The sequence below is a fragment of the Brachycentrus maculatus genome, unplaced genomic scaffold, assembly GCF_059751285.1.
Source record: "Brachycentrus maculatus isolate JH-2025_06_01 unplaced genomic scaffold, ASM5975128v1 h1tg000026l, whole genome shotgun sequence".
Lineage (NCBI taxonomy): Eukaryota > Metazoa > Arthropoda > Insecta > Trichoptera > Brachycentridae > Brachycentrus > Brachycentrus maculatus.
Window position 1 is genome coordinate 1450001 of NW_028280780.1, and position 24731 is coordinate 1474731.

A 24731-nucleotide genomic window follows, 5' to 3' on the forward strand; every position below is an offset into this window, starting at 1 on the left:
ATACGCATATAGTACTTCATTATACTGTTTTATTCCACAGAAATGGACTTCTGGAAATCTCGTCTCGCCAATTTGAATTACATTTACGATCAATTAAGAAGCGAAAGAGTACGATGTATGGCAGTCATACTAGAAGTCACAGACTCTGCCTATTTTCCTTGCTTCAGAAATCTCTTTAGAAATATTGTTGCAGGTACTTTGCATTTTTTTCTAGTTCGCTTACAATTACAGTAATAATTTCAAAAAAACTCTTTTTATTGCCATTTGTTGAATAGAAAAGTTATGAACATAACAGAGATTCTCTGACTTTATTTCATATAATGTGACGCCACTTTGATGCGTTTTTGTTTTAATCTCCCGTTTGTCAGGAAATAATTTTGATTATTATAAATGATAATATTTTTTTTTTTTAAAATCATCTTCTTCATGTCTCTCCAATGTTGGCGTTTATTCTGGCAAATGTTTCATGGTCCTGCGCCATCCGGAAATAACTCCTTCACTCTTTTTATCTCGGTCCAGTCGCGAATGTTGCGCAGCCACAGTGTATCTTTTCTGCCAGATCTTCGACTTCCTTCTATCATTCCCATCCTCTGCATGAAATACGTGACCCAAATATGAAATCTTCCATACCTTGATATTCGATAAGAGTTCTCTCTGCGATCCAACTCTTTGAAAGTTTAAAAATATAACACAAAGTATTAAAAATAAAATCAAGCCACTTATTGAACTTTTTACTGTGCAACAGATCTTTTTAGGTTAACCCTGAAGATTTTTTCTCCATTTGAAAAATATTTAGTATATTTTAAAAAATAATTTAACAATACCTTTTCTTCAAAATGCAAAAACAGCATTTTCTGCCCTGTAGCGGCTAAATATTAAGTTAAAACTATGCCTCTTGCTGGAATATAGTACATTTTCTGGTCAGTCCGAAAACATGCACAACTGAAAATTGTCAATTTTTCATTTATGACGTTCTTGAAAGGAGTGAGCGATTTGTGACCCTATCCATCCAGGGAATACGAAGCATTTGGCGGTGAAGCCACATTTCGAATGCTTCAATCCGATTCACCGCATTCACCATGAGGGTCCAGGTCTCAGAGCCATATAGCAATACGGACCACACATAGAACTTTATGATTCTCCGTCGAAGTTTCAAGTTTAGATTATCATAGCAGAAGAGCACTCTCATTTTATTGAATACAACGTGATCCGCTTCAATTCTGAATTTCACTTCAGTATCTGGGTCAAATGTCAAATTGATAAGTTATTCAATTAAAAACTTAAACTCATTTTAATTCTTCTTCTTCTTCAAACCCTCATCCTCACCTGATGGGGCATAGGGCACTGCATCATAAAAACGCAGTATTATCTTGATCGTAACACATAAAGGAAAGGTGATCAGCTCTCCGCTTCAGGTACCAGTCCAGACTAATATTGGATAAATATTAAAGTGAAAAAAAACACTTACATTTATTTGACCCTGGGAATCGATTCCGGGACTTCCAGTACGGTAGCAAAGCGTGCTGACCATTACACTAAAGAGGCGGACTTATCAGTGTAATATATTTATGATACTCATCACCTTTCATGAATAATTATGCTATGTATTAGATGTATTTTGGCTGTTTGTAGTGTACCTATTGGAAGGTTTAGACTGAACATTTTGCAATAGCTTGGATATTTCTAATTTTAGCCCTCACAGAGGCAAGAGACATCAATATACATCTCAAGGGATTGGCCAAACACTTCCAGAACCTGGAGGATGTAGACTTCTCGGAGCTGATTCCCGTGTTCAGGCCAATGTTCCACATCCTGTGCTTGGTGTGGACGGAATCCAAGTACTACTGCCAGTCAGCCAAACTTATGGTAGTTCTGAGAGAGCTCTGCAATCTTCTCATACATCAGGTAATTACTCAATGTTGATTGATAGAAAATAAAAATAATAATTGTGCCTTGTAAATTTATAAAAAAAATACCATAAATATTGTACATTGTTGGGTAATATAACCAAAATTAAACTCGTTTAATGGATTGAATTCTACTTTATTTACATATATGATATGTGACGCGTTTCATTTTATTAGGACATTATCAAACACTTTGAGTGTTTGATAATGTCCTAATAAGACAAAACGCATTAACCGTGTATAATTTTGGATATGTTACCCAACAATTCAATATGGAGTTCTATCAACTGTCTGCGGTTACAATAAATAATATTGTACGTGCCTGTATGGTGTCATGATATGTCTCAAAAGAGTTTTATTATTTAGATAATAATAATTGTTTAATTTATATAGTAATAATGATGATATTTGTTTAATTTATTTACTGTATAATGAGAGAATCACTGAGTATGTTTGGCTAATGTGAGTGGGAGAACAGAACGAGGACGGCTATTTTGGTTGAAGCAAGAATGCTTTGAATTTATAATTATAATAAATTATAATTTTACTTTAATTGAAAGGATGGGAAATTTGGAAAAGATGACCCATCTTAATTTATGTATGTTATACGCATATAGTACTTCATTATATTGTTTTATTCCACAGAAATGGATTTCTGGAAATCTCGTCTCGCCAATTTGAATTACTTTTACGATCAATTGAGAAGCGAAAGAATACGATGTATGGCAGTCATACTAGAAGTCCAGACTCTGCTTCTTTTCCTTGCTTCAGAAATCTCTTTAGAAATATTTTAGTTGTGATCGAAATTGATAGGGATTCTGGATTATCCTTAAGCATGAAAGTAATCGGTTCCAGACAGCAGGACCTGCTACTGCAAAGTTTCGGTCCCCAAACATGGAGCAAGGTTTGCTTCGGAGCTGAAGAGAGTTTTCCTTTATTTGACTAGATTGTTTAGAGTTAATACTTTCTTTTACACAAAAAGCACAATGGATATTTCAGAGTTATTTGGTATAAGGATTCAAACACTGTCCAGGATATATAATATGTCTAAATTGGATATGTAATTTGTAAGTCGTGAGTTGTAGGATAACTTAAATCAGACAATGAGAGATCATATGCCCTGTAAATACCCCTTCCATTTTTTCTTTTTTGACAGAACTTTTTTGCCTGCAATGAACCATCTGTAATAAACATACATAAAAATCAACAGTTATTATAAACTGTTTAATCACTGACTGAATTTCAAGGTTTTTTTTCAGCGTTTAATTTTCTTGTAATGTTTGATTTCAGGGCAAAAGATTTTTGGATCCAACGACCTTATTTCACAGTGATATTGATGAAGCCAAGCAAAGGATTAACCTGACTCTAACGATACTGAAGAAATTTCGATCGGTATTTGACTATCACAAAGAGAATCTAGCAACTTATTTCAAAGATTGTGAACCGGTTTTGTGGACTTTTCATCCAAATTCAGTATTTGAGAGGCTGAATAAGTTTGTGGATCGATTAAACACTATTCAGGTCTGTTAAAAGTATTATAACTAAGTTTTGCTGTATATCGTGCTTTATGAATGATTTTATGAAATGGACCAAATCTATATTATAAAAATAAATGTACTGCTTTCGAAGCAAACCTGCAGGACATCCCTATTTATACAATTGTTACTTTGAAATAATTCTTAAATTTGTTGCATTGGTTAAAACATGCCAATTGTCAAACTGCTTTGAAAATTTTTAAATACTATTCCTAGTTAATATTATAAAACTTTAACCACACTTAAATATTAACTTGAATAATAAAAAATTTACTTGATTATTATTTTTTTTCATATATTTTTTTTAAAAATTGATTTGAAAACGATAATTATTTAAAAAAAATTCTACTGTGTATATCTCGTGCGTTGAAATTTGGGAATAATCTTTCAAGGGTTAAATCAAGCCAAAAATATACTCTTTATTTAATTTTTTTTACGATTTTTTTAAATTTAAAAAATATATTTGTAAACCAAAATGACAAAAATATCACAGTTTACCATTTTATTTTAAACAGCATTTTTGACCCGAATGACAACTTCCGTCTGTTAAATGTAACAGCAATAATAAACATAACTCATGGCGGCAGCATGCTTCTTCACAGCTGCTGCCACTCAAATTTTTTATTTGTTTTTCATTGTTGTTTCACAGATATTTAATGTCTTCACAAGCATTGCGAAATTACATAGTTTAGAAATGAATGCTTTCAATTCTTTTTCTTTTTCACTAACAAGACTAAGCCACAGCGACGTGTGGCCAGATGCAGCTAGTAAGATATAAATTATAACTATGTTTTTATTTGCAGTGGTTTTTTCATACGGTTCTCGAGTTTACAAAGCTAGAAAAGATTGAGATTGGAGGGCTGAAGGGTCGAGTACTGAGTGCAAGAATAGCGTCAGTCTACCAGGAGTTCAATGTGCTGTTTGCCGCCTTTGCTTCCAAGACCTACGATGTGCTGGATCCCGACGATGACACTTTTGTCGGAGACTTTCAAATATTCCAGGACGAAATCATAGTGCTGGATACCAAACTGGCCACCATTCTGTGTGAATCTTTCGATAACTGCGCCAATCTGGAGTCCGTGTTTAAGGTATCTTTTGGCTGCCATGTTAAGACATTATTTTCGGGATCCGTATAAACATGTTTTATGCAAATTATAAGTAAAAAATAGGAGCTGACAAATCTCGGTTTATGCGAATTAGCGACGGAGTGTGAGAAACTTGTAAACACAGACCGTATATGCGTACCTGTTGAGTATCGTTTAGCCTTACAGGTCCAAGAATGTACCTACCTGTAGATTCATTAGAATTTTATATTGAAGGAACGTGACGATAATAAAAAATAAAATGAACTTTCACGGCGCAAATAAATTATAGCCTATCTACCATTAGGGCAAATGTATTGTTGATAATACTTTTATCAACAATTGATTCATAACTATCGATTCATGTTTGTTCTATAATTTAGTATTTTTTCTTCTTCCTTAATTATGATAAACTTTATAAAAATGTACATTTGTTTACGTGAAAGAATTTTTAATTTCATGTTTTTCTGTATTTTACTGACATATTTTAATTTCAAGAGTTAAAAAAATAACAAAATATTTATTCCATAATAAAATCCTTATTTTCACACTTTTTAAAAAATTGTATTAAAATATATAAAATCTTGAATTTAAAAGATACCTACAGTACTGTTTTCTACCAAATCTGATTTAGTGTGCAAAATTCAAGAAATTCCCTGCATTTTTTCTACATTTGGCTGAAAAATACCCTGATGCAGATGTTTTAACTACCAATCTCTCATATTTATTTTACTAAAATAAATTATCTAATAGTTCTGTTTTTTTTTTTTAAATCAAGCTTATAGATATTGTTGGGTCTGTTCTCGATAGGCCCCTAATCAAGAAAGAGTTTACTTCTAAATATTCTGAGATCCTGGTCATGCTTGAAGAAGAAATTGATGTTTGTCAGGTACGTATTGAAATATTGATCCCAACTTATCTTACGCTAATCACGGGATTACAACCTGACCCTATTTTGTATTACTGCCGTAGCTTCAGTGAACCTTTGAGTGGCGTTAAATACTGACCACCAATCTGTTTCTTGTAAAATTATAATAATTTTTACTTACTTATTATGCCAATTAGATATAAATAATGTCTTTACATAAGATATCTTGATAATATATGGTGTTTGAAAATGATGCGGAATGCATCGAAACACTATTCACAGTATATTTTAAGATGTAGTTATATTTACTAAGTAAAACATTAATTAAAAATTGATAAAATTCCCCTAGAAAATACTAAATAGGTTTGTATTAAAAATTATATTCTTAATTTATATGGTAATTAATTTTCGAGTTGTGTTTTAGATTATCTTTGATGAGCAAGTTAGTAGATTGGAAAGATTTGGACACATTGAAGTTGATTTGTACATGCCGAAAACAGCAGGAGGTTTATTGTTTGTCGATTCTGTAAGGATAAGAGCAACCGCACCCATCACAAGCTTCAGAGCCTTACAGCATCCGTATGTTACATTTTATTTTTTTAATTACATTTTTGATGTCAAATTTACAGGAGCTAAAAACATGAAATATGCAACAAAATGTATGCACTGTTTAGCTTTAAATAATTGAATATATAAAACCGAATGAAGTAATGACTTCTTTTAAAGTTGTTTTTGATTATTTAATTCAATTTAGCGTCACTAAAATTCTGAAGTCTTTGACTAATAAGGCTATGCCAAATTGGTACTTCATTATTATGAATATTAAAAAAGTTTATTTAAAAACAAGCACAAATATATTTGTGTTTAAGTCATTTCATGAATGGTTTTTACTTCATTTTTTTCCCAATTAAATGCAAACGCAGCAGTTTTTTTTCTTCCCTTTTTTACATATAATTTGATGCTGTTATTATTATTACGTTTCAGAATTACGGAATGTCCTCAAGCTCTGAGAATATTTGAGAAATACGAATATCTCATGAAAGAAATGGACACCTTCTGCAATTTATTTTTTGGAGATTGGGCGCTGAGCGTCCCACTTATGATTGCAAATAACCTCAAGAAGTCCCTTCTCACCAGGAAGCCCGAGAGTCCTCAATTTTTGATCCTCAACTTTCACCCAGAGGTTTGCCACATGCGCATTTTTATCCAACTTCTTTTTCTTCTTACTAACTAACCATCACGCCGCTGTCTCGCAGGGATAGGCAGAGAGAATGGAACGCCAGACCAATCATGCATCTCCTCATAATTACAAAAAAAAACTCAACCCTTATCCACACCCTATGGTGTAAGGCACAGCACCATATAAACGAGGTGTTATTTTGATCGTTAGCTCTCTCATACATACCCGCCACCATATAAACGAGGTGTTATCTTGATTGTTAGCTCTCATATACATACCCGCCGATTATTCCTCCTTCTCCTGACCTACCACTATCGAGTATTTGATATATTTTACTATCCCAAGTTTTCCTTGATCTTCCTCTACTTCTATCACCAACCAAATTTGCCTCCAATTTGTTTTATTGTTCTTCATTGATTCAATTCACATGTCCAAACCATCTCAAAACATCTTTCTTCATTTTACTGATTAAGTTGCATTCCTTCCTTATATCATCACCATTTGAACATCTACCATACATTGTTTTGCTGCATTTTAATTTGTTTTCTGTGTTATAAAAAGCTTTTTAAAATATGCATTCCAGCTTGTGGCGATATTACGTGAAGTTCATTACTTGAAAAGAAATGAAGAACTCCTACCTCTTATACCAGAGGAGGCACTGAAATTGTATGAAAGGGAGGATACTCTCAGGTTGTATAGAATCAATCTTCAGAGTACAGTGGAGTGGTATAATATGATAAAGAGGGGCAGTCAAAAAGTTGAGTTTGATCTTGTGAGGGAAGAAATTGAGAGAATAGATGAACAAATTGAAATTGGACAGACTAAACTCAATTGGAATTCGGAAAGTGAGTACTTTAAAAGTTTGATAGATACATTATTTTTATATTATTATATTTACTATTTAGCAAAAACTAATCATTATCGCTATTCAGAAATCCTATTATGATTTCATCTCATTACAAAACCTTGTACTTAAAAAACCAATTAGGCTGGTCCAAGCTATTGGTTTTTGACACATGAGTCTAGTTCCAAAGAGATAGGTCGATAGCTGGGAATCGACATCGCAGGAGGTTAATCCCTCTTAAAAACAGGCCGCAAGGCCTACAATAAGAAGAAGAAGAAGAGTCTATTTCGACGGTAATTTAGTAGAAAAAATGATGGTTTTCAGTAGAAAAAACTGGATGAGGGTAAGATGCAGGGGATGAGGACCGCTCTAACCACTTTACTTCAGCATGAAGTTTTCGCTACAAGCTATTTTTTAATGGCAAGTGTGAATGTTTATAGTGATTTAATATCAAAAATATTTTAAAGAATTTTCTACATTCTTATGGCTATTGAGATGGTGAAATGTAATTTTTTTTCAGGGATTTGTTTTGTGTCATTACCACTTCTTATATATTAATACATATATCTAAGAAGCTTTGTGAGAGATTCGGGTGGGATGGTCGGCTCTGGCTTATTTCAATGCAACTCCAGACCTTAGTTTGTGTCCTACTTTGATTAATATTTTTAAAGGACTTTACTAACTTTATCTTCAATGCTACCACCTCATCGATTTTATTTTATGCATCAATGTTATAAGGTTGTGAATTAAGTATTCTTTATCTGTATCTCACTCTTTCTAGATCTTTGGGAATATTTGCAAGAGCTGCATCAATTGGTAGGTAACTTGCAAAGTAGAATGGAAAAAACACAAGAGAACCTAAAAGAAATAAGATCTATACTATCGGTGTGGTGCAGAGTTCCGTTGTTTGAACGTAAAGAAGGCAAAAAGGTAGGCGAGATCTTCCATTCAATCTTCAGAATGTCTCACAGTGTCTGTATAATTTTATGATGTATTCCTACTAGGACACAACACTCTGCATTGAAGAAAGAGTGGAACGCTCGACCAAGAGGTATGCGGATATAGAGAAAGCTTCAGAGACCATAGAGCAATTGCTGTCGGAAAATATCATTTTGTTTGGAATGCAAGATTCTCCAGATTCAGAACAGTGGTTAAATTACATAAACTTTGTAGATAACATCGTTTCAGAAGCTCTGCTAAAAACTGTTGGATGCAGGTAATATTTTTATATAATATCTCTCTCTGTCGTCTCAATTTTGTGGATTGGTTCGCAGCAACAAATGACACCTTACAATCTTTTTTACTAACTTTATGGCATATAACTTTATGTCCACCCCGTAGTATAGTGGTCAGCGCTTTTGGCTACCGTGCTGGAGGTCCCGGGCTCGATTCTCAGGGGAGTCAAAAATAAATATGGGTGATTTTCACTCTCATATTTATTTAATATCACCCTGGACTGATATAAGAAGCGCAGGGCTGATCACTTTGCCTTCATGCAATTATCGATCAACATAGCACTGTGTCACGGATGCAGTGCCCCATGCACCATTGGGTGCTAATAAGTTTTTTTTAAATAAAGCATATGGTTTGTCATTTTTTTTTTGGAGTAAAATGTAAATACCAATGAATAAACCTTGTATGATGTGTATTCTGCATTTTTATTCTTTCTAGTTTGGGATACCTGACCGATAACATGGATCCCAAGAATGGTTTAGCTCCACTGTTTGAATCTCAATTGGAGCTGAGAGAACCCGATATTATATTTGTTCCCTCTTTACAAATGGATGACCCTAAAGGATTCAACAGTCTTTTGACCGAAATAATAGAAGACATTGTCCGGATGGGATCGCTCATGGGGAGAATATCGAAACGGAAGACCATTACTTACGAAGAAGAGATCAAAGAAAATATTGACATGCAGGAAATGATCAAAGAAATACTACAGGGAGTACATCATGTAAGTATATGCTGTGGTAGTGATTGTCCTGACGAGGAGACGGGTACGTCTCAAAATCGGTAGACATAAATATCTCGGTGAGTGGTTATATACTAATATTATTAACATTTTTGTAAAAAAAAAATAAGTAAATCCATTTATCTTACTTGTGAATAGATAATTTTTTTAAAAATTTGACTCCTCCCAATTTATATGCTGAAGAAAATTATGTAAAAAAAATGACGAGTACAAAAATATGCTATTACATATATGAAAGCAAAAAAAGATCCTACAAAGGCATGGCTTGTGTATGGTATACATTTTATTTTATGTTATAATAAAGGGTACTGGAAGAATACAATAGATATCAAAATATAAATAAATTAAAATTGCTAATATTACATACAAATATTTGTTTTTAACAGAAAACTAAGTAACAAAAAATTGAAAAATGGAAAAAATTAGCAATAAGTATGTATTATATATATGTTATTCATTAAAATAATAAACTAGGTACTTAAGATTTTTTTTAATCCATAATTTCATGATGCAACCTAATTTATAATTTTCCATAAATGAACGAAACATTGGTACATTTTTAATGATTTTATGGGAGTAAGTTGTAGAAATATTCAGTCCCTTCGATCAAATGTGGTATGTGTTTGATCATCATTGATCTTAGTGTTTTTAATTTCTAGGTTATGGAAGAAGCTAAAGAATTCTGCGGAACTTTTGAAAATTACTCGTACCTTTGGCTTGAAGACCGCGAGGGTATAATGGAGATGTTTCTATACTACGGAAGGCAGTTGACCAATGAAGAGTTGGACTTGATTGCTGTCGATGAGTCTCAGGGTCCACAGCCCAAGCCTCCGGGCATGGATGCCTTCCGCGATCAGATAGACAGCTACGAAACACTCTACACCGAAATTGAAGAAATGGCTTCCTTCCAAATCTTCAACTCTTGGTTCCAGGTAAAATTTCAAATTGAATGAAATATAATATTTCATATATAAATAACATATTAATTTTATTTAATTGTTGCAAGGTTGATGTTCGCCCGTTCAGACAAGCCCTTTTAAATACTGTAAGAAAGTGGGGTAATATGTACAAGGAACATCTTGTTTGCAATGTGACGTCGAGATTGTCTGATCTCGCTTCGTTTATAAGAGAGGCGGATGAGGGATTACTGCAGGTAATGATTGGGAAAATTACTCTTGCGTTACTCATGTCTTATATTACTTACAACATAGAAATACTTAATCCTAACTTAACTGACAAATAAATCCCAATTTCAGGTAGTAACTGAAGGAGACTACAAGACTCTTGTCTCTGTGATGGGCTACTTGATGAATGTAAAGGATCGTAGCGTGACGACCGACGATATGTTTGGACCTCTAACAGACACCATAGAACTTCTCAAATACTACGACATGGATATACCAGAGGAAGTAAATGTACTTTTGCAGGTAAGATCTTATTCTTCTTCATGAGCCCTCTGACCTCCACTGCTGGATGTAGGCCTCTTCCCCTTCTTTCCATTGCCTCCGGTTGGTTTCTGCTTGCAGCCAGTTTTTACCCCCCATAGCGACTATGTCATCGGACCATCTTTTTCAGGGTCTTCTGACGCCTCTTTTGTTCTCTCAAGGTCTCCATCGTAAAATTTTTGGAGTCCATCTTGTGGGAGCAGGTAAGATCGCAGAACAGTAAATCACCATCAATGACGCAATCAAACTAGCAATATGAACATGCAAATACCTTTGTTATTTATTTTAACTGTATATATTTTGAAAGAACATAATCTATCAACTCTTATTTCGAGAGATTCTGCGTTACAAATAATATATTTACATAATAAAATGACAGCTTTATAGATTTTTTCACTTTTATTTCATTTGCGACCAGTGACCATTATTATCATGATCAGATTGGGAAGATGGTAACGATGAAATCCAGTACCGGTCAAATAAAATCAGTGGAAAAAATGAAAAACATGTGTAATTGTTATTTTATTATTTGAAATGCAGTTCAACCAAGAAATATAAGTACAAAACCTAATTTTATATATATTATTTTATTTAAACTTTACATACAGAAAATAAATAAGTACATTAGTGGGCTTATTGTTAAAAAGCAATATCTTGCAACCAACTAAAAATAGAACAGTGATATTGGTCAAAACGTTAGATACCATATATAACTGCGATCAGAGGGTAGATAGTCATTTGAAAAAATCATAAATTACAAGTTGATGATAATAAGGCCAAAGGCAAAAGAATAAGGCAGTTTAGGGGAAAAACTAATACTAACTGTATATGTGCAATTAGTAGATTTTAATAGATATAATAACAGAAGACGGATCTCCTGGCTCCGGAATATACGAGATTGGACAGGGATCAAGACCATCGAGGCGCCGTTTAGAACTCCCTAAGACAAGGAAAATTACTCTCAAGTGATAGTCAACATCAGGGGGACCTGATTTGATACGCACAGAATAATAAGAATAGATATAATAAACCACATTTAATAAATGTAAAATAAACATTAAATAAAGTAATATTTTTAGGAGTTACCAGAACAATGGAGTAATACAAAAAAATTAGCTACTACTGTAAAGCAACAAGTAGCACCATTACAGGCCATTGAAGTTTCATGCATCCGGAAGAAGATTACGGACTTTGATTTTCAAATTAATTTTTATCGGGACATATTCAAGAAATATGACGTGAGTGTTCAATGTGTTGTGTAAAAAGATCCCTATACTGCTTAAATGTGAACTGTGCTGATGATATCTGTTAGTGACCTGAATGAATGTGAGCACGGAATAATCAATTACATTCCGTGCTCACACAAATTTAATGCATTCTGTGACATATGAGCTAATTTATTGAGTAAAAATGTGTTATGGTACTTAATATCAGTACAGTTTGATTGCTATGTTAATATTTTTTCTACTATGTATGGTAGCTCTGGAAACACCCAGACTTCCATATTCTTCTTCATCTATGTTTTAATTTTTATTTTTATATAGATTTTTATTTTTATTTATATACAAATTTCTCATCACAATTTTCTTCCTTTACAGTTCTTCAAGTTTGAATGTGAAGATCCGTATTATCTCATGGACAGGACAGATAAAGAGATACTTCTCCGAGAAAATGAAATGTCTGGTATACAAGGGTCGGGGTCCTTATTTGAAGTCTCCGTTCCGGAGTTCAAATTACTGAAACAGTGCCGAAAAGAACTTCGTTTGCTCAAGGTACGCAACCATAACTATATCGCACCCTGCTTATTTATAAGGCATCATAAAATATATAATTTTTGAATATTTTTTTTTATTTTCAGCAATTGTGGGACTATGCATATATTGTTAAAGCTAGTATTGAAGACTGGAAAACTACACCCTGGAGGAAAATCGACGTTGAAAACATGGATATTGAGTGCAAGAAATTCGCTAAAGAAATACGTGCTTTAGATAAAGAAATGCGAAGGTGAGTTTAAAATCCTCATTTTTCCTCCCAAAAAAATGAACATACCAAATATCTTTTTTTAGAAGATTTTTACACCAGTTGGATTTTTATAATAAAGTTTTTTTTATTTATCGTTTTGTTTCGAAAATTTAATGGAAAATAAATTGCAAAAGAAACTAGGGATAGTTAATTTTATATTTAACTTATTCATTGTAAGTATGATTATATTCAACTAAATTCAATGTGACAAATGTGCATTGGTATTCAAAATAAATAAGTGATTTTTTACTCTAATATTTATTTAATATTACTCTGGACTGATAACTGAACCGCATTACTGATCACCTTTTCTTCATGTTTTCAATAATCAATCTGTTTCTATAATGCTGTGCTCTTTGCACCTTCTGCACTAACCATCACGCCGCTTCTCTGCAGGGGTAGGTAGAGAGAATCGAATGCCACACCACTCTGTCTTTGCTTCGCCTCTTCTACATTCATGCATCTCCTCATACATACCCGACGATTATTACGACTCCCTGTCATAAAGTCATTTTTAAAAATATATATTTTTACCGTCTTTATTATTAGTGCTAGCCGGTGTCTTAATAATCATACTGTAAATTTATTTTAGTTGGGACACGTATGTCAATCTCGAAGCGACAGTGAAAAATATGTTGACGTCATTAAGAGCTGTCGGTGAGTTGCAAAATCAAGCTATACGAGAGAGGCATTGGGATCAGTTGATGAAAAGTACAAAGGTAAAATGTCCAAAGTACAAGTTCATTTATAAAATCCAACGGTCAGACTTGTCTTTAGCCAGATAGACCTCAATGATTTCAATAACGTCAATGTCTGTATTGATTATTTTCTTGTTTTATGTCATGAATGTTTTTTTAAAAATCATAATTGTGTAAATTTTCAGTTCAGCTTCTGTGTTCACTATTGTTGTACATTGTATAAAATGTTCTACAACCTCAGGAAGGGATCACACAGTGCTTCTTCGAGATGTTTAGATCACCAATTCAATATTTTTTATATTGCCACTACCCTGACTTATCCGTATTTTATGATTAAAAATAACTCAGTAATGTATATAAATGTAAATTACCAATGATTAGAGTAATTATCAAATTAGAATGCTATGAACGGAGTCAGAGTGGTGTCAATATTGTATATAACCTGCAAATTTATTAAATGGGAAAAAAACTGTAATATATCTTTGGTTTACTTTTTGAAATGTGTAATTTATATTGGGCTTTGCATATTTTAAATGGATAAGTTTTAATGTATATAATATCAGACAAACAGAAGTGTCAATAACTGGGAGTTAACAATACCACCATTTACCCTAGGTACATAGGCTTTTTGTCTCTTTTTAATCCAATATAACATATAAATAAGTAAACATAGGAAATATTGCATTGTAATATAAAATCAAACATAAATGTTCTGATTGTAAATATTTTTTTGATGTTTTTTACGCTAACCCGAAATATAAAATACCCATTTTGTATTTGAATGCATTCAAATGAAGTTTTCCATATTCTGGTATTGGTATACTCTAAATATTGTCAGCATAATCCATAAAGTGACCAACTCCTTCTGGGTTTACTCAGCAGTTGAGAGCAAAAATGTATTAATCTTATCAAGCCAAATTTACAAATTCTATAAATGTTGTTTTGTGGTGATGGTTAAATAAGATTTTTTTCTTATGCTCAAATGGAGTTGGCTTCTTTATGGATTTATGTACTATATATCACATTCTGTACATAGCGGTTTTGTGGTATTTTTATTTATAAAAGAAATGTGTAATTGATATTTTGCCCATGGAGACTTTTTAGAAATTTTATGTAAAATATTGAATTTTTTACAAAAATCTAAACTATATACTAATATTATATTTTAAAAATATAAAACATTTATACTAAAAATAAAAATCACCAGATTTTTTGTGTTTACAAAGGCATTTAAGAAATCATTGTGCCTTTTTTATAATCTAAATCCTAATTAAGATTTCACAGACATTAAATATATATCTGTTCATTGGCACTATGTAACTTCATTCTCCGAATAATCTTTGGTGTTTATATTAGTTATTTTTTAGTGCTAAATGCATGTTGTCTTGTAAAAAATGCTGTAAATTTCACCAAAATAACAGATCATGGTTTTACTAAAAACCATTTTTGGCATGTCTGAATGAACAACATTAATATATGTAAATATTCCAAAATCCTACACTGGAGTCACGATTCATTGTGAAAATTCATTACATCGCAGGCAGAAAGGCAAATTTATGTAGCCATAATTTAAAAAGCGGTCAACTATTTGTGACAAAAAAGTACAAATTTGTAATTTAAAACATGCGCTATTTATGAGTGCTTTTCTAAACCCTCATGGTTGGTACAGTCACACAAATGTCTTCGTGAATGCATATGGCGGACCTACCGGTGTGTTCAGAATTGCAAAGTACCAAAGCGATTTCCAGAATTGGCAGACTATAGATATAATGAAAATTGCCAACCTGGCATCATCACAGAAATTTCGCTTTAAGCCTTGAGTCGCTATGATTAATTGTAAAAAAATTTATTCAAAACGTGCAATGGCATATGACAGAAAAAGAATGATTTTTTTTATCTAACTTTGATGCGGGATCGAAAACTGATAATGAATATATACAATATAGCTGGCTTACGGGAACTATAGATCAGGGGTGGGGAACCGTTTTATTTCTACGGGCAACATTCATTTATCTCATTCAACATTATACCACAGTAAAAATCACCTTGACACTCTCATAAACCAAATATTTTTAATTCACAACGTAAATTATTCAAAATGCTATTTTAAAAATCTTTCAAGAAGAAATACACATTTACACATAAAATTTGATATTCACTGTTGAAAAAAGTGAAATTTTACAATCCTTTTACTTTTCGAGTTTTGTAGACGCAAACCTACAGAAGCTTACTTCTTTTACATTAAGATTCAATTTTTTTTTTAATCGGCACAAGTCAAAAGGACATATCGCTCACTCCTTTCAAGAACGTAATAAATAAAAAAAACTTGATTTTTCAGGAGAACATTTTTAAAATTTAAATATATGATACAATGTATTAAAAATAAATAAAAAGCCACTTATTGAACTTTTTACTGTACAACAGATCTTTTTAGGTAAAACCTGAAGGTTTTTTCTCCATTTGAAAAATATTTAGTACATTAAAAAAAAAAATAAACGATACCTTTTCTTCAAAATGCGAAAACAACACATTCTGCCCTGTAGCGGGTAAATATTAAGTTAAAAATATGCAGTTTTTTTCTGGGATAAAGTACATTTTCTGGGCATTCCGAAAACATGCACAATTGAAAATTGACGTTCTTGAAAGGAGTGAGCGATATCTGAGTAGCCATTGGTCGCATTCGGCCTTAAACTCGCAGATTTCCCACCACTGCTATAGCTAAAGATAGGGAGGAAATAGATCATCCGCCATATGCATTCATGAAGACATTTGACTGTCTGTAGTCCGTATCAAAAGTGGTTTAAGTTATGCATAATAAGGTCAAGAATATTGTCCATATAAGTCGTTTGCCGTTCTGCCGCCGGTACGCAAGCAAATAATTCATGTAAATAAATCATATTCATGTTTTTGATTCGCAGAGTTTAGCCGAATTGCCTCCCGAACTCACTGTAAGTACTGTATTTACACTCTGCACACGAAAACTGTAAATATTCCGCAGGCGAGCGTCGCAAAGCTAACCCTTTCCGTGCTTGGCCGCCCCCGCAGGTCAGGATAGTCATGGACACGAGCACCACTCTGGCCGACTTGCTCGCCCTGAACCTCCACGAGTGCGAGGAGGAGGTCAAGAACATCGTGGACAAGGCCGTGAAGGAAATGTCCATGGAAAAGGTCCTGAGGGATTTGAACTCGACTTGGAGCAATATGGAGTTTGAGCAGGAGATCCACGGGAGAACCGGGTCCATACTCTTGAGGACCACCGAAGTGTTGATAGAGACTCTGGAAGAAAATCAGGTACACTCAAATCTTGACACCTCTTTCCAGCTTCCCTCTCATGCTTATCTTCTTGAAGTGGTGCATAGGACACCACATCTGTCCGATGCGATGACTTCGAGGAACTTGCACACATTAGCAGCACAAATTTTTTCTCATTGTATTATTTTTTACCTTGCTTATTGCGTTTTTTTTATTATTTATTTAATATATTAATTTTTTTTTATACAATTTCTATACATTTCTACTTAATACAATCTTATAATTTTGTTTGCGTTGAGCCTCTCCAAAAAAAAAGACTGAGCTCTTGTGCTTGGAGAGGGACTTTTTCTTTTTTTTGTATTTTTTTGTTTATAGTATCATGTTATACATTTGAAAAAATATATTACAAGGGAACATATATATGTATTTATGTGGTAAGAGTTTATCACATTTAGTTTTCTATTATAGTCTGTATATATTTGTAGTATTCATTAAGTTTCTTTTTTAGAGTGTATGTGTCTTTTATATGTTTTATTTCTAAAAGAAGGCTGTTGAAATATTTCATTCCTAAGTATATGTAATTTTGATGCTACTGTTTTGTGTTGCATTTGGGTATTTTAAAATTATTTTCATATCTTTGTGATATGTTAGTTTCTTATTTTGAGTGATTGTTTTCTTTAAGAAGATGTATAATTGAGGTTTTTTTGTAGATTTATTCTATTCTAAGTACTGTGAATTTTTCAAAAAGGGTTTGCCTTGAGAATGTTGATCTTTTTTGTAATATTATTTTAATACATAATTGTTTTTTGCACTACTTGTATTGAGTTTATGATGTTGTATGCCCCTCCCCATCCAATTTTTCCATATTGCAGTGGTGAATGAACAGTGGCAAAGTATACTTTTTTTGCCTGCTCTGATCTGCTTCTGACTTCTTGACTCATGTCCCACTTTTCGTTGACTATACATCCCATGTATTTATAGCTAGTGCATCTTTCAATGTTTTTGCCATCTAGCTTTACATGTACTGAGGCGTTTGTTTTCCTGCTGATGACCATGGTCTTAGTTTTCTCAATGCTGATGTTAATGCCAGTTTTTTTACTAGCGACATTAATTCTGGTCAACAATGCTTGCAGATCCTCCTGTGTGTCAGTCAGTAGGACCGTGTCATCGGCATACCGCAGGTTATTGATCAGCTGCCCGTTGACAACGATGCCTTCTTTTGCCTCATGAAGTGCTTGTGCCATTATCCTTTCAGAATATAAGTTGAACAACGTAGGTGACAGTACGCATCCTTGTCTAACCCGTCTCCTGATGGGGATTTGTTTGGTTTCTGTACTCTCCACAAGCACTGATGCAGTTTGCTTCCAATAGAGGTTTGCGATAATTCGGGTGTTCCTATCGTCTATACCAACGTCTTTCAGTATTCGAATAAGCTTGTCATGTCTCACTCTGTCAGGCCAAGGCTTGTTCGTAATCTATGAAGTAAACATAAACTTCTTTGTTCATATTGAGGCAACGTTGCACTTAAACTTGTAGTCCAAATAGAGCATCTCGTGTGCCAAAGCCATTTCTAAATCCAAATTGCTCGGCAGATATCTGTTGGTCACACGGTTGGTATATTCTCTTCAGTACGATTTTCAGAAATGACTTCATCACATGACTCATCAAGCTTATTGTTCTGTGTTCTTCGCATTTTTTTGCGTTAGCTTTTTTCGGTATAGTGATGAAGTAGGATTTCAACCAATCCTCTGGTATGTTACCGCTTTAAGGGCTGTTTATAAGAATCCCAGTCTACATTGCATTTAGCTCTATTAAAGATTCTTCCAAATTCTCTCCTTAGGGAATTCAATTTTTCATTCCACCAAGGTACCTTGCGGTGCGTCTTGGTGGTTTTTAGGGGACAATTGTCAATATATGCATTTATGATGCTTGAATCCCCTACTGCTGATTCAATCTGTTTGACTGATTTAACAGTTTTTGTTGCGTTTATTATGTTTTCCTCTAACTGGTGCCTGTAGCTGTCCCAGTTAGTGGCCCTGGGGTTCCGGTAAGTTTCAATTTCTCTTTCCTTATAGAAAGAACATTGAATATGATGTATCTGTGGTCTGACATAGTTATATCCCCACTGACACACCAGTCTTGTGTGCGGTCTATTAGTGACTAATACCTCTTCTCACACTTTTGTGATATAGGTTGGAATAGCGCCACGATTTAGTGTGTGTAATTTATGCGTTAGGAGGTAATCATAAAGTAACTCACCTCTATGATTGGTGTCCGTGCTGCCCCAGGTAGTATGATGGGAATCACTGGTCTACGCAGTAGTCCACTACCGGAGCTAATTGGCAGGTATGCAGATCATATTACTATTCTTTGGGATTCCTGTCCAGGGAGTGCTATATATGCTGCTACCAGGTCATCTGGCATAATACAGGCTCTCAGTCTGGTCCCGTTGGTGGAGTATATAGTCCTGCCAGCGGTCCCAAGTCATGCAATCATGTTCTTAACAATCCATGGTTCCTGTATTAAAGCGACGTAAAAGTTTTCCCGTATCATCACAGGTCCTTCATGGGTTGGGGTGGCTGAAGTAGCACCTCCACTTGGGCCAGGCAGGGTCTCGGTTGCTACCGCTTGGGCGGGGCAGCCAGGTCCTTCCAGATCCTTGGGCTGCTCCGCAGCGGAGATTCCAATCCCCACATCCTATATTCCTGTTGTTCTTTCTTTGCCAGTTTGTGTCTTAACACGTATGTGTATGGCCCGAAACCCAAAGATGGGCCTAAACTGGATCTTGGCTAGTCCATCGAGGGCGGCTTTGCCAAAGGCAAATGTTACCATTTGACCCATTCTCTCGTGGATACTCCTATGGAGGATTCTCCATCTAAGGCAGTTTAGGCCCATGTTTTGAACATGGAATCGGCAGGATTCTTGTCTCCAAGAGAAAACCCGGAATCCACGCTGTTCCGATTATCGGTTTGGGCATGTTTCGCTCATCGATTGCGCGAAGACATGCCCCCTCGTAAGGTTTCAGACTCTCGACGCAGCTGACTAGCCATGCTCTGCTGCGCTCATCATCACAGATCACGACCAGCCCCGCTGCTCGAAAGTGAGTCCCTAGAAATCTTGGGCCATTTCCACTGCCCGAGATTTCGTCCACCTTATTGAGGATTGAGTCTCCGATTAGCTTCATCTGCTCCTCATTCAGGTTTTTTTGGGAACTCTGAATGCCCACTTTTATTGAGCAGGCCATGTCTCTGAAGCTGGGACCTGAATTATCGCCTTGCGTCATGACTTTGTTACTTTTCTTCGGAGACTCCTCCATGGAGTTCATATTGGTCCCATGAGAAGCTAGGGAAAGAGTGGTCCGCCCCTACAGAGCCCGGGATATAGAGGTAAGGCTGAAATCACCCTGAGGTCACCCGGTATCAGGGAACCTCCGTTAATGACTAACCTACCCGTTAGCCACGCATCTATTGGCACGGATCGGATGACACCTTAGATTGGGGTCTGTTCTTAGTAACCGCCGAAGCGGCGACAAGCCCCCCTACCTCAGCAAGGTGACAGACGCAGGGAGGCATGAAGGGTTTAGATAAAAAAAAAAAAATTTAAGGTATTCACATTGTGACTGACATAGCCTGGAGCACTTCCTCCCTTCATGTTTGTTATGATTTGCTCAATTTTCTCAACTGTAGTGATTTAAAATATGTCTATTTTATTTGTGAGATGTTGTGGTTTCGGAATTTTTTCTTCAGTTGGTTTTTTTTTTTTGCTTTCCAGTTCTTTACCAACATTAGAAAAAAAATCATATTGAAAATGTTTGCTGTATCTTAGGGCTTTTCTGTACAATTTACTTTGAATTTATATGTGAAATTAAATTATTTTTTTCTTTATGTTTATTTATATCGATTATGTTATTAATTATGTTCCATATTCTTTTCTGGCATTTTCTGCGGAGTTTATGATTTTTTGATAATATTTTTCCTTGGTATTTTTTTATGAGGAATGTTTTTTTTTTTTAAATTTTGAATTGTGAATTTTGTTTTTGTAAATTTTTATGTATCTTAATAGTTGTTCATTGTTTGCATGGTTTTTACTTTTTTAATTAGGGATTCTTTATGTCTTATTGATACGATTAGACCGTGTGGAGTCCAGGTTTTTATTGGTTTGTATTTTGAGGATTTTTGTTTGAAAATGGTATATTTAGAGGCATTTATATGTGTAGGTAGTATGTCTTCAAATATATTGCAACATTTGTTAACATTATTACATTGATATGGGTGAGTTGAATTTACTGATTTTAAGTTTTTTATAAGTTCTTCATTTTTTTTTAGCGTATGTATATTTTTTATTTGTGATTATTTATTTGACTCTTGAAGGTTTGTAGAATTGTTATATTTTTGTGTCAATATAGTCGCGTTATGGTCCGTGATTTCAGTATGAACAATACCACAAATAATATTATTTATGTCCGTCATGTTACAATGTATGTGGTGGATGCAATAAGGTAGTTGATTTCTTATGTTTCTAGTATATCCATTATAACATGTAGTTGAGTTCCACTAGCGTATTTAAATAAATATATTTATTATTACACGAGTAGTTGTTGGCTATATTTATGTTTTTTTTTACTTTTAAAAATTTTATAGGATATTTTTTAGTTCTTCTATAAAGGTTATTATCGATGATAAATGGGTTCTATAAACGGCTAATATTATTGTTATAATGAATTTTAATGCATAGTATTTTTACATTTTAAATGTTTATTTCTGGAGTTTTAATGGAGTTCTGGTTCCAACCCTTATGTATGGAAGCGAAGCATGATGTTGGCAAAAGAAGGATGAAAGCAGACTGAATGCAGTCGAAATGCGATCGCTCAGACGAATGTGTGGCAAAACGTTGTTTGATAGATGTTCGAATGATGAAATAAGGAAAGAATGTAAGGCTGAGATAAGCATTATCGATAAAATTAAGAAAGGTGTGTTGAGATGGTTTGGACATTTGGAGCGTATGAGTGAAGAAAGAACGGTTAAACAAATTTATGAGGCGAATGTAGTTGGAAAAAGAAGCAGAGGACTACCGAGGAAAATTTGGCACAATCAGGTATGTCAAATACTTGAAAGCGGCCGGGTCAGGAGTCATAATAATCGTCGGGTATGTATGAGGAGATGCATGAATGTAGAAGAGGCAAAGAATGTTTGCAAAGACCGAGTGGTTTGGCGTTCGATTCTCTCTGCCTACCCCTGCGGTGAAGCGGCGTAATGGTTAGTTAGTTAGTTAGTTTATTTCTTAAAAATTTATCAAAGTGTACAAGTTAGAAATAAATATCCCTATTCCACTATTTTTTTGAATTAATATTATTTGTTACAAGGTATTCGAAGTTAGGTAAGTTAAAATTGATATCATGGGAGGAGTGTGTTTCAGTTAACACTACATATAATGTCGAGTCTGTTTAATGAGTTAGCTGCTACAAGAAATTTGTCAAAATTCATATTATTTTTTGACACCTCATCAAAGATGAAGAAGAATATGGAAGTCGGGGCATTTCCTGGGCTGACGACCGTCATAAGCTGGTTTAGGTGATCACTTCACACGTGTAACATTCACCAATTCTACCCATTATTGACAACCACACTGCTCAAATTCTTGGAAGTCCTATATATATATATATATATATGAACCAATTTGAAACGTTCTTGAATCATTAGAACTTAGAGACATCTATTGGTATGATGGAAAGAAGCTTTTTATTGAGCAGAAACTCTTATTAGTATGTGAGGTCCGAATCCTGGATTATGAGAAGTTATATTACAAAGAAAAGTATTATATTACACATGAGAAACGCCAGAAAATATCATTTTCATTTTTCTTATTTAAGCTTATAATTTGACCAGATAATTTGTATGGAAAAATGGACACACTCAAAATGTTGTTGTCAAAATTTTCTTGAAAGCTTCTGATGTTCCCATGCACCATTAGGTGCGAATAAGGGTTTGAAGATGAAGATGAATTGTTATTTGTGTCATAAAATGAGTGAAAGATATGTTCATCTATTTAAATTTTTTTGTCTTTTGTATTCGATCATAATTTAGTATTTTTATAGAGAAAAAAAAAGTAAAGTATTAGTATTATTTTATGGAAATGAGAGAGAAAGAAATGAAATTGTACTACCCATCTATTCGTTTTTTCACTATGAGTTTTATAGATTAATTAGTGGATTTTTTTCTTCTAGCTAAAAACATGTTTTATTTTAATCTGTGTTGGGAACAGGAAGGGTAAACTAGTGTGGGCCTATGAGGAACATCTCAGCATTTGCTCATTACTGGGAGAAAAAGACCTAGAACTCCTCAGGAGAAGCCGGACTGTTGACTGTCGTTAACAGGCCTTCTGTTACACTAGAAGAGGGTTGGGCATTTTGTGTCCTAGTTTGGTTTATGGTACCAATGTCCTTCACTATTTTTAACATGTATGATACCGCCTCTCGTGAGAGTTTCTTATGAACTAACACGGAGAAGTAACACAAGTTAGATGAGTATGGGTGTGCCATGCGCCCTAACCATTACTACTGTTTTCCTTTTTCTATCGACTATTCCATCTCCACTTCCTTTCCCATATAGCTGTAATGCTCTTTAAATATATTATAGATCCGAGAAACTGGAGTTCATGATGAATCACCTTGCTTTCATATCATGTATGATCAATTTAACACCGTATCAATACAATGCAGTACCCTATGCACCATCTGGGTGGGGTTAAGTGATCGAACAAGGCGATCAGCTTCAGCACTTCAGATTCTCATGTACTCTTCTTCTTCTGACCTTTAACCTCACCCAGTGGTGCAAAGGCCACCTCATCTTTTTGATGCAGAGTTATCTTCATCGTTATCAATCACTCAATCCTGCGGCTCAGGTAGGTAATTCTGAATAAATACTAGAGTAAGAAATTTCAGAAGGAGATAGGCAAAAGGTGGTTAAAATGTTACTTTAATTTACCAACTTTTTCACCTAAAATTATTACATTAAGTAACTTTCAGGACCATGATATTTTATAAATACTTTTTTTGTGGCTATTATCGAGCCAACTTTAATATTAAAATTTGTGTTTGCTTAAGGTACAACTCCAAAACTTGATCACTTCGAAATTCATCGCTCATTTCCTGACGGAGGTGTCAGAATGGCAAAACAAACTCTGTATAGCCGACCAGGTCATCACCGTCTGGTTTGAAGTTCAGCGGACTTGGACTCACCTGGAAAGCATATTCATGAGCTCCGAAGACATCAGGAAGCAGTTGCCTGATGATTCTGAAAGGTTCGACAGGATAGATTCGGAATTTAAAGTAAGTACCCGGAGAAACAAAGGCACTACTAACCATCATACCTCTTACATTGATGCTTCTCATGCATACCCGCTGATTATTCTCACTTAAATCTATCTTCTCCCGAATATTTGAAGTACTTGACCATGCCAAGTTTTCCTTGGTCTCCCTCTGCTTATATTTCCAATTAAATTCACCTCAACCAATACAAAGTATTTATTTTATTCTTTATTCTTCACTCATCCATTCCACATGTCCAAACTATTTCAACTTATGTATGTTTCTTAATTTTAGATTAGACAGGCGCCGTGGCGTAGTTGGGTAGACGCTCGACTGCGAAACTGGCGTCGTGGGTTCGATTCCCACCAGTTGCAAAATGAATTCAAGAAATATTTATTTTCAATTGGTCTGTGATGTAATTTTTCACATTTACCTTCCCAATCCTTACTATACTACCTGCAAACAAGCCTCTTAAAGTAGGGGCTACGCGGGTTATTCCTTTAAAATTTTTTTAAAAAAGATGCTGCTTTTGTAATTTTATAAATAGTATTCTCAATATTATTAATATTTAAAGCATTTACTTTGTGGTTAGTCATTTTTACTTATTTATTTTTTTA

At 34.3% G+C, this 24731-nt stretch overlaps 2 protein-coding genes across 2 annotated transcripts in view; both read left to right on the top strand.

Annotated features, from left to right (window-relative positions):
- Positions 1 to 11805, top strand: part of LOC148313022 (dynein beta chain, ciliary-like) — a 16676-nt gene extending 4871 nt beyond the window's left edge. The window contains exons 4-18 of the mRNA XM_088270154.1: positions 41 to 193; positions 1694 to 1905; positions 3198 to 3428; positions 4246 to 4530; positions 5303 to 5413; positions 5817 to 5971; positions 6377 to 6575; positions 7156 to 7417; positions 8198 to 8346; positions 8421 to 8632; positions 9088 to 9373; positions 10051 to 10323; positions 10398 to 10544; positions 10648 to 10818; positions 11680 to 11805. Of these exons, the coding sequence (XP_088126280.1) occupies positions 41 to 193; positions 1694 to 1905; positions 3198 to 3428; positions 4246 to 4530; positions 5303 to 5413; positions 5817 to 5971; positions 6377 to 6575; positions 7156 to 7417; positions 8198 to 8346; positions 8421 to 8632; positions 9088 to 9373; positions 10051 to 10323; positions 10398 to 10544; positions 10648 to 10818; positions 11680 to 11805 (2972 nt within the window). The remainder of the gene's footprint in view (positions 1 to 40; positions 194 to 1693; positions 1906 to 3197; positions 3429 to 4245; positions 4531 to 5302; positions 5414 to 5816; positions 5972 to 6376; positions 6576 to 7155; positions 7418 to 8197; positions 8347 to 8420; positions 8633 to 9087; positions 9374 to 10050; positions 10324 to 10397; positions 10545 to 10647; positions 10819 to 11679) is intronic.
- Positions 11806 to 11953: 148 nt separating this feature from the next.
- The window catches only part of Dhc93AB (Dynein heavy chain at 93AB), a 50903-nt gene continuing 38125 nt past the window's right edge, over positions 11954 to 24731 (top strand). Inside the window, exons 1-7 of the mRNA XM_088269892.1 lie at positions 11954 to 12074; positions 12435 to 12608; positions 12695 to 12840; positions 13451 to 13577; positions 16475 to 16504; positions 16602 to 16847; positions 23911 to 24135. Coding sequence (XP_088126018.1) covers positions 12471 to 12608; positions 12695 to 12840; positions 13451 to 13577; positions 16475 to 16504; positions 16602 to 16847; positions 23911 to 24135 — 912 coding nt within the window. The 5' untranslated portion in view covers positions 11954 to 12074; positions 12435 to 12470. The remainder of the gene's footprint in view (positions 12075 to 12434; positions 12609 to 12694; positions 12841 to 13450; positions 13578 to 16474; positions 16505 to 16601; positions 16848 to 23910; positions 24136 to 24731) is intronic.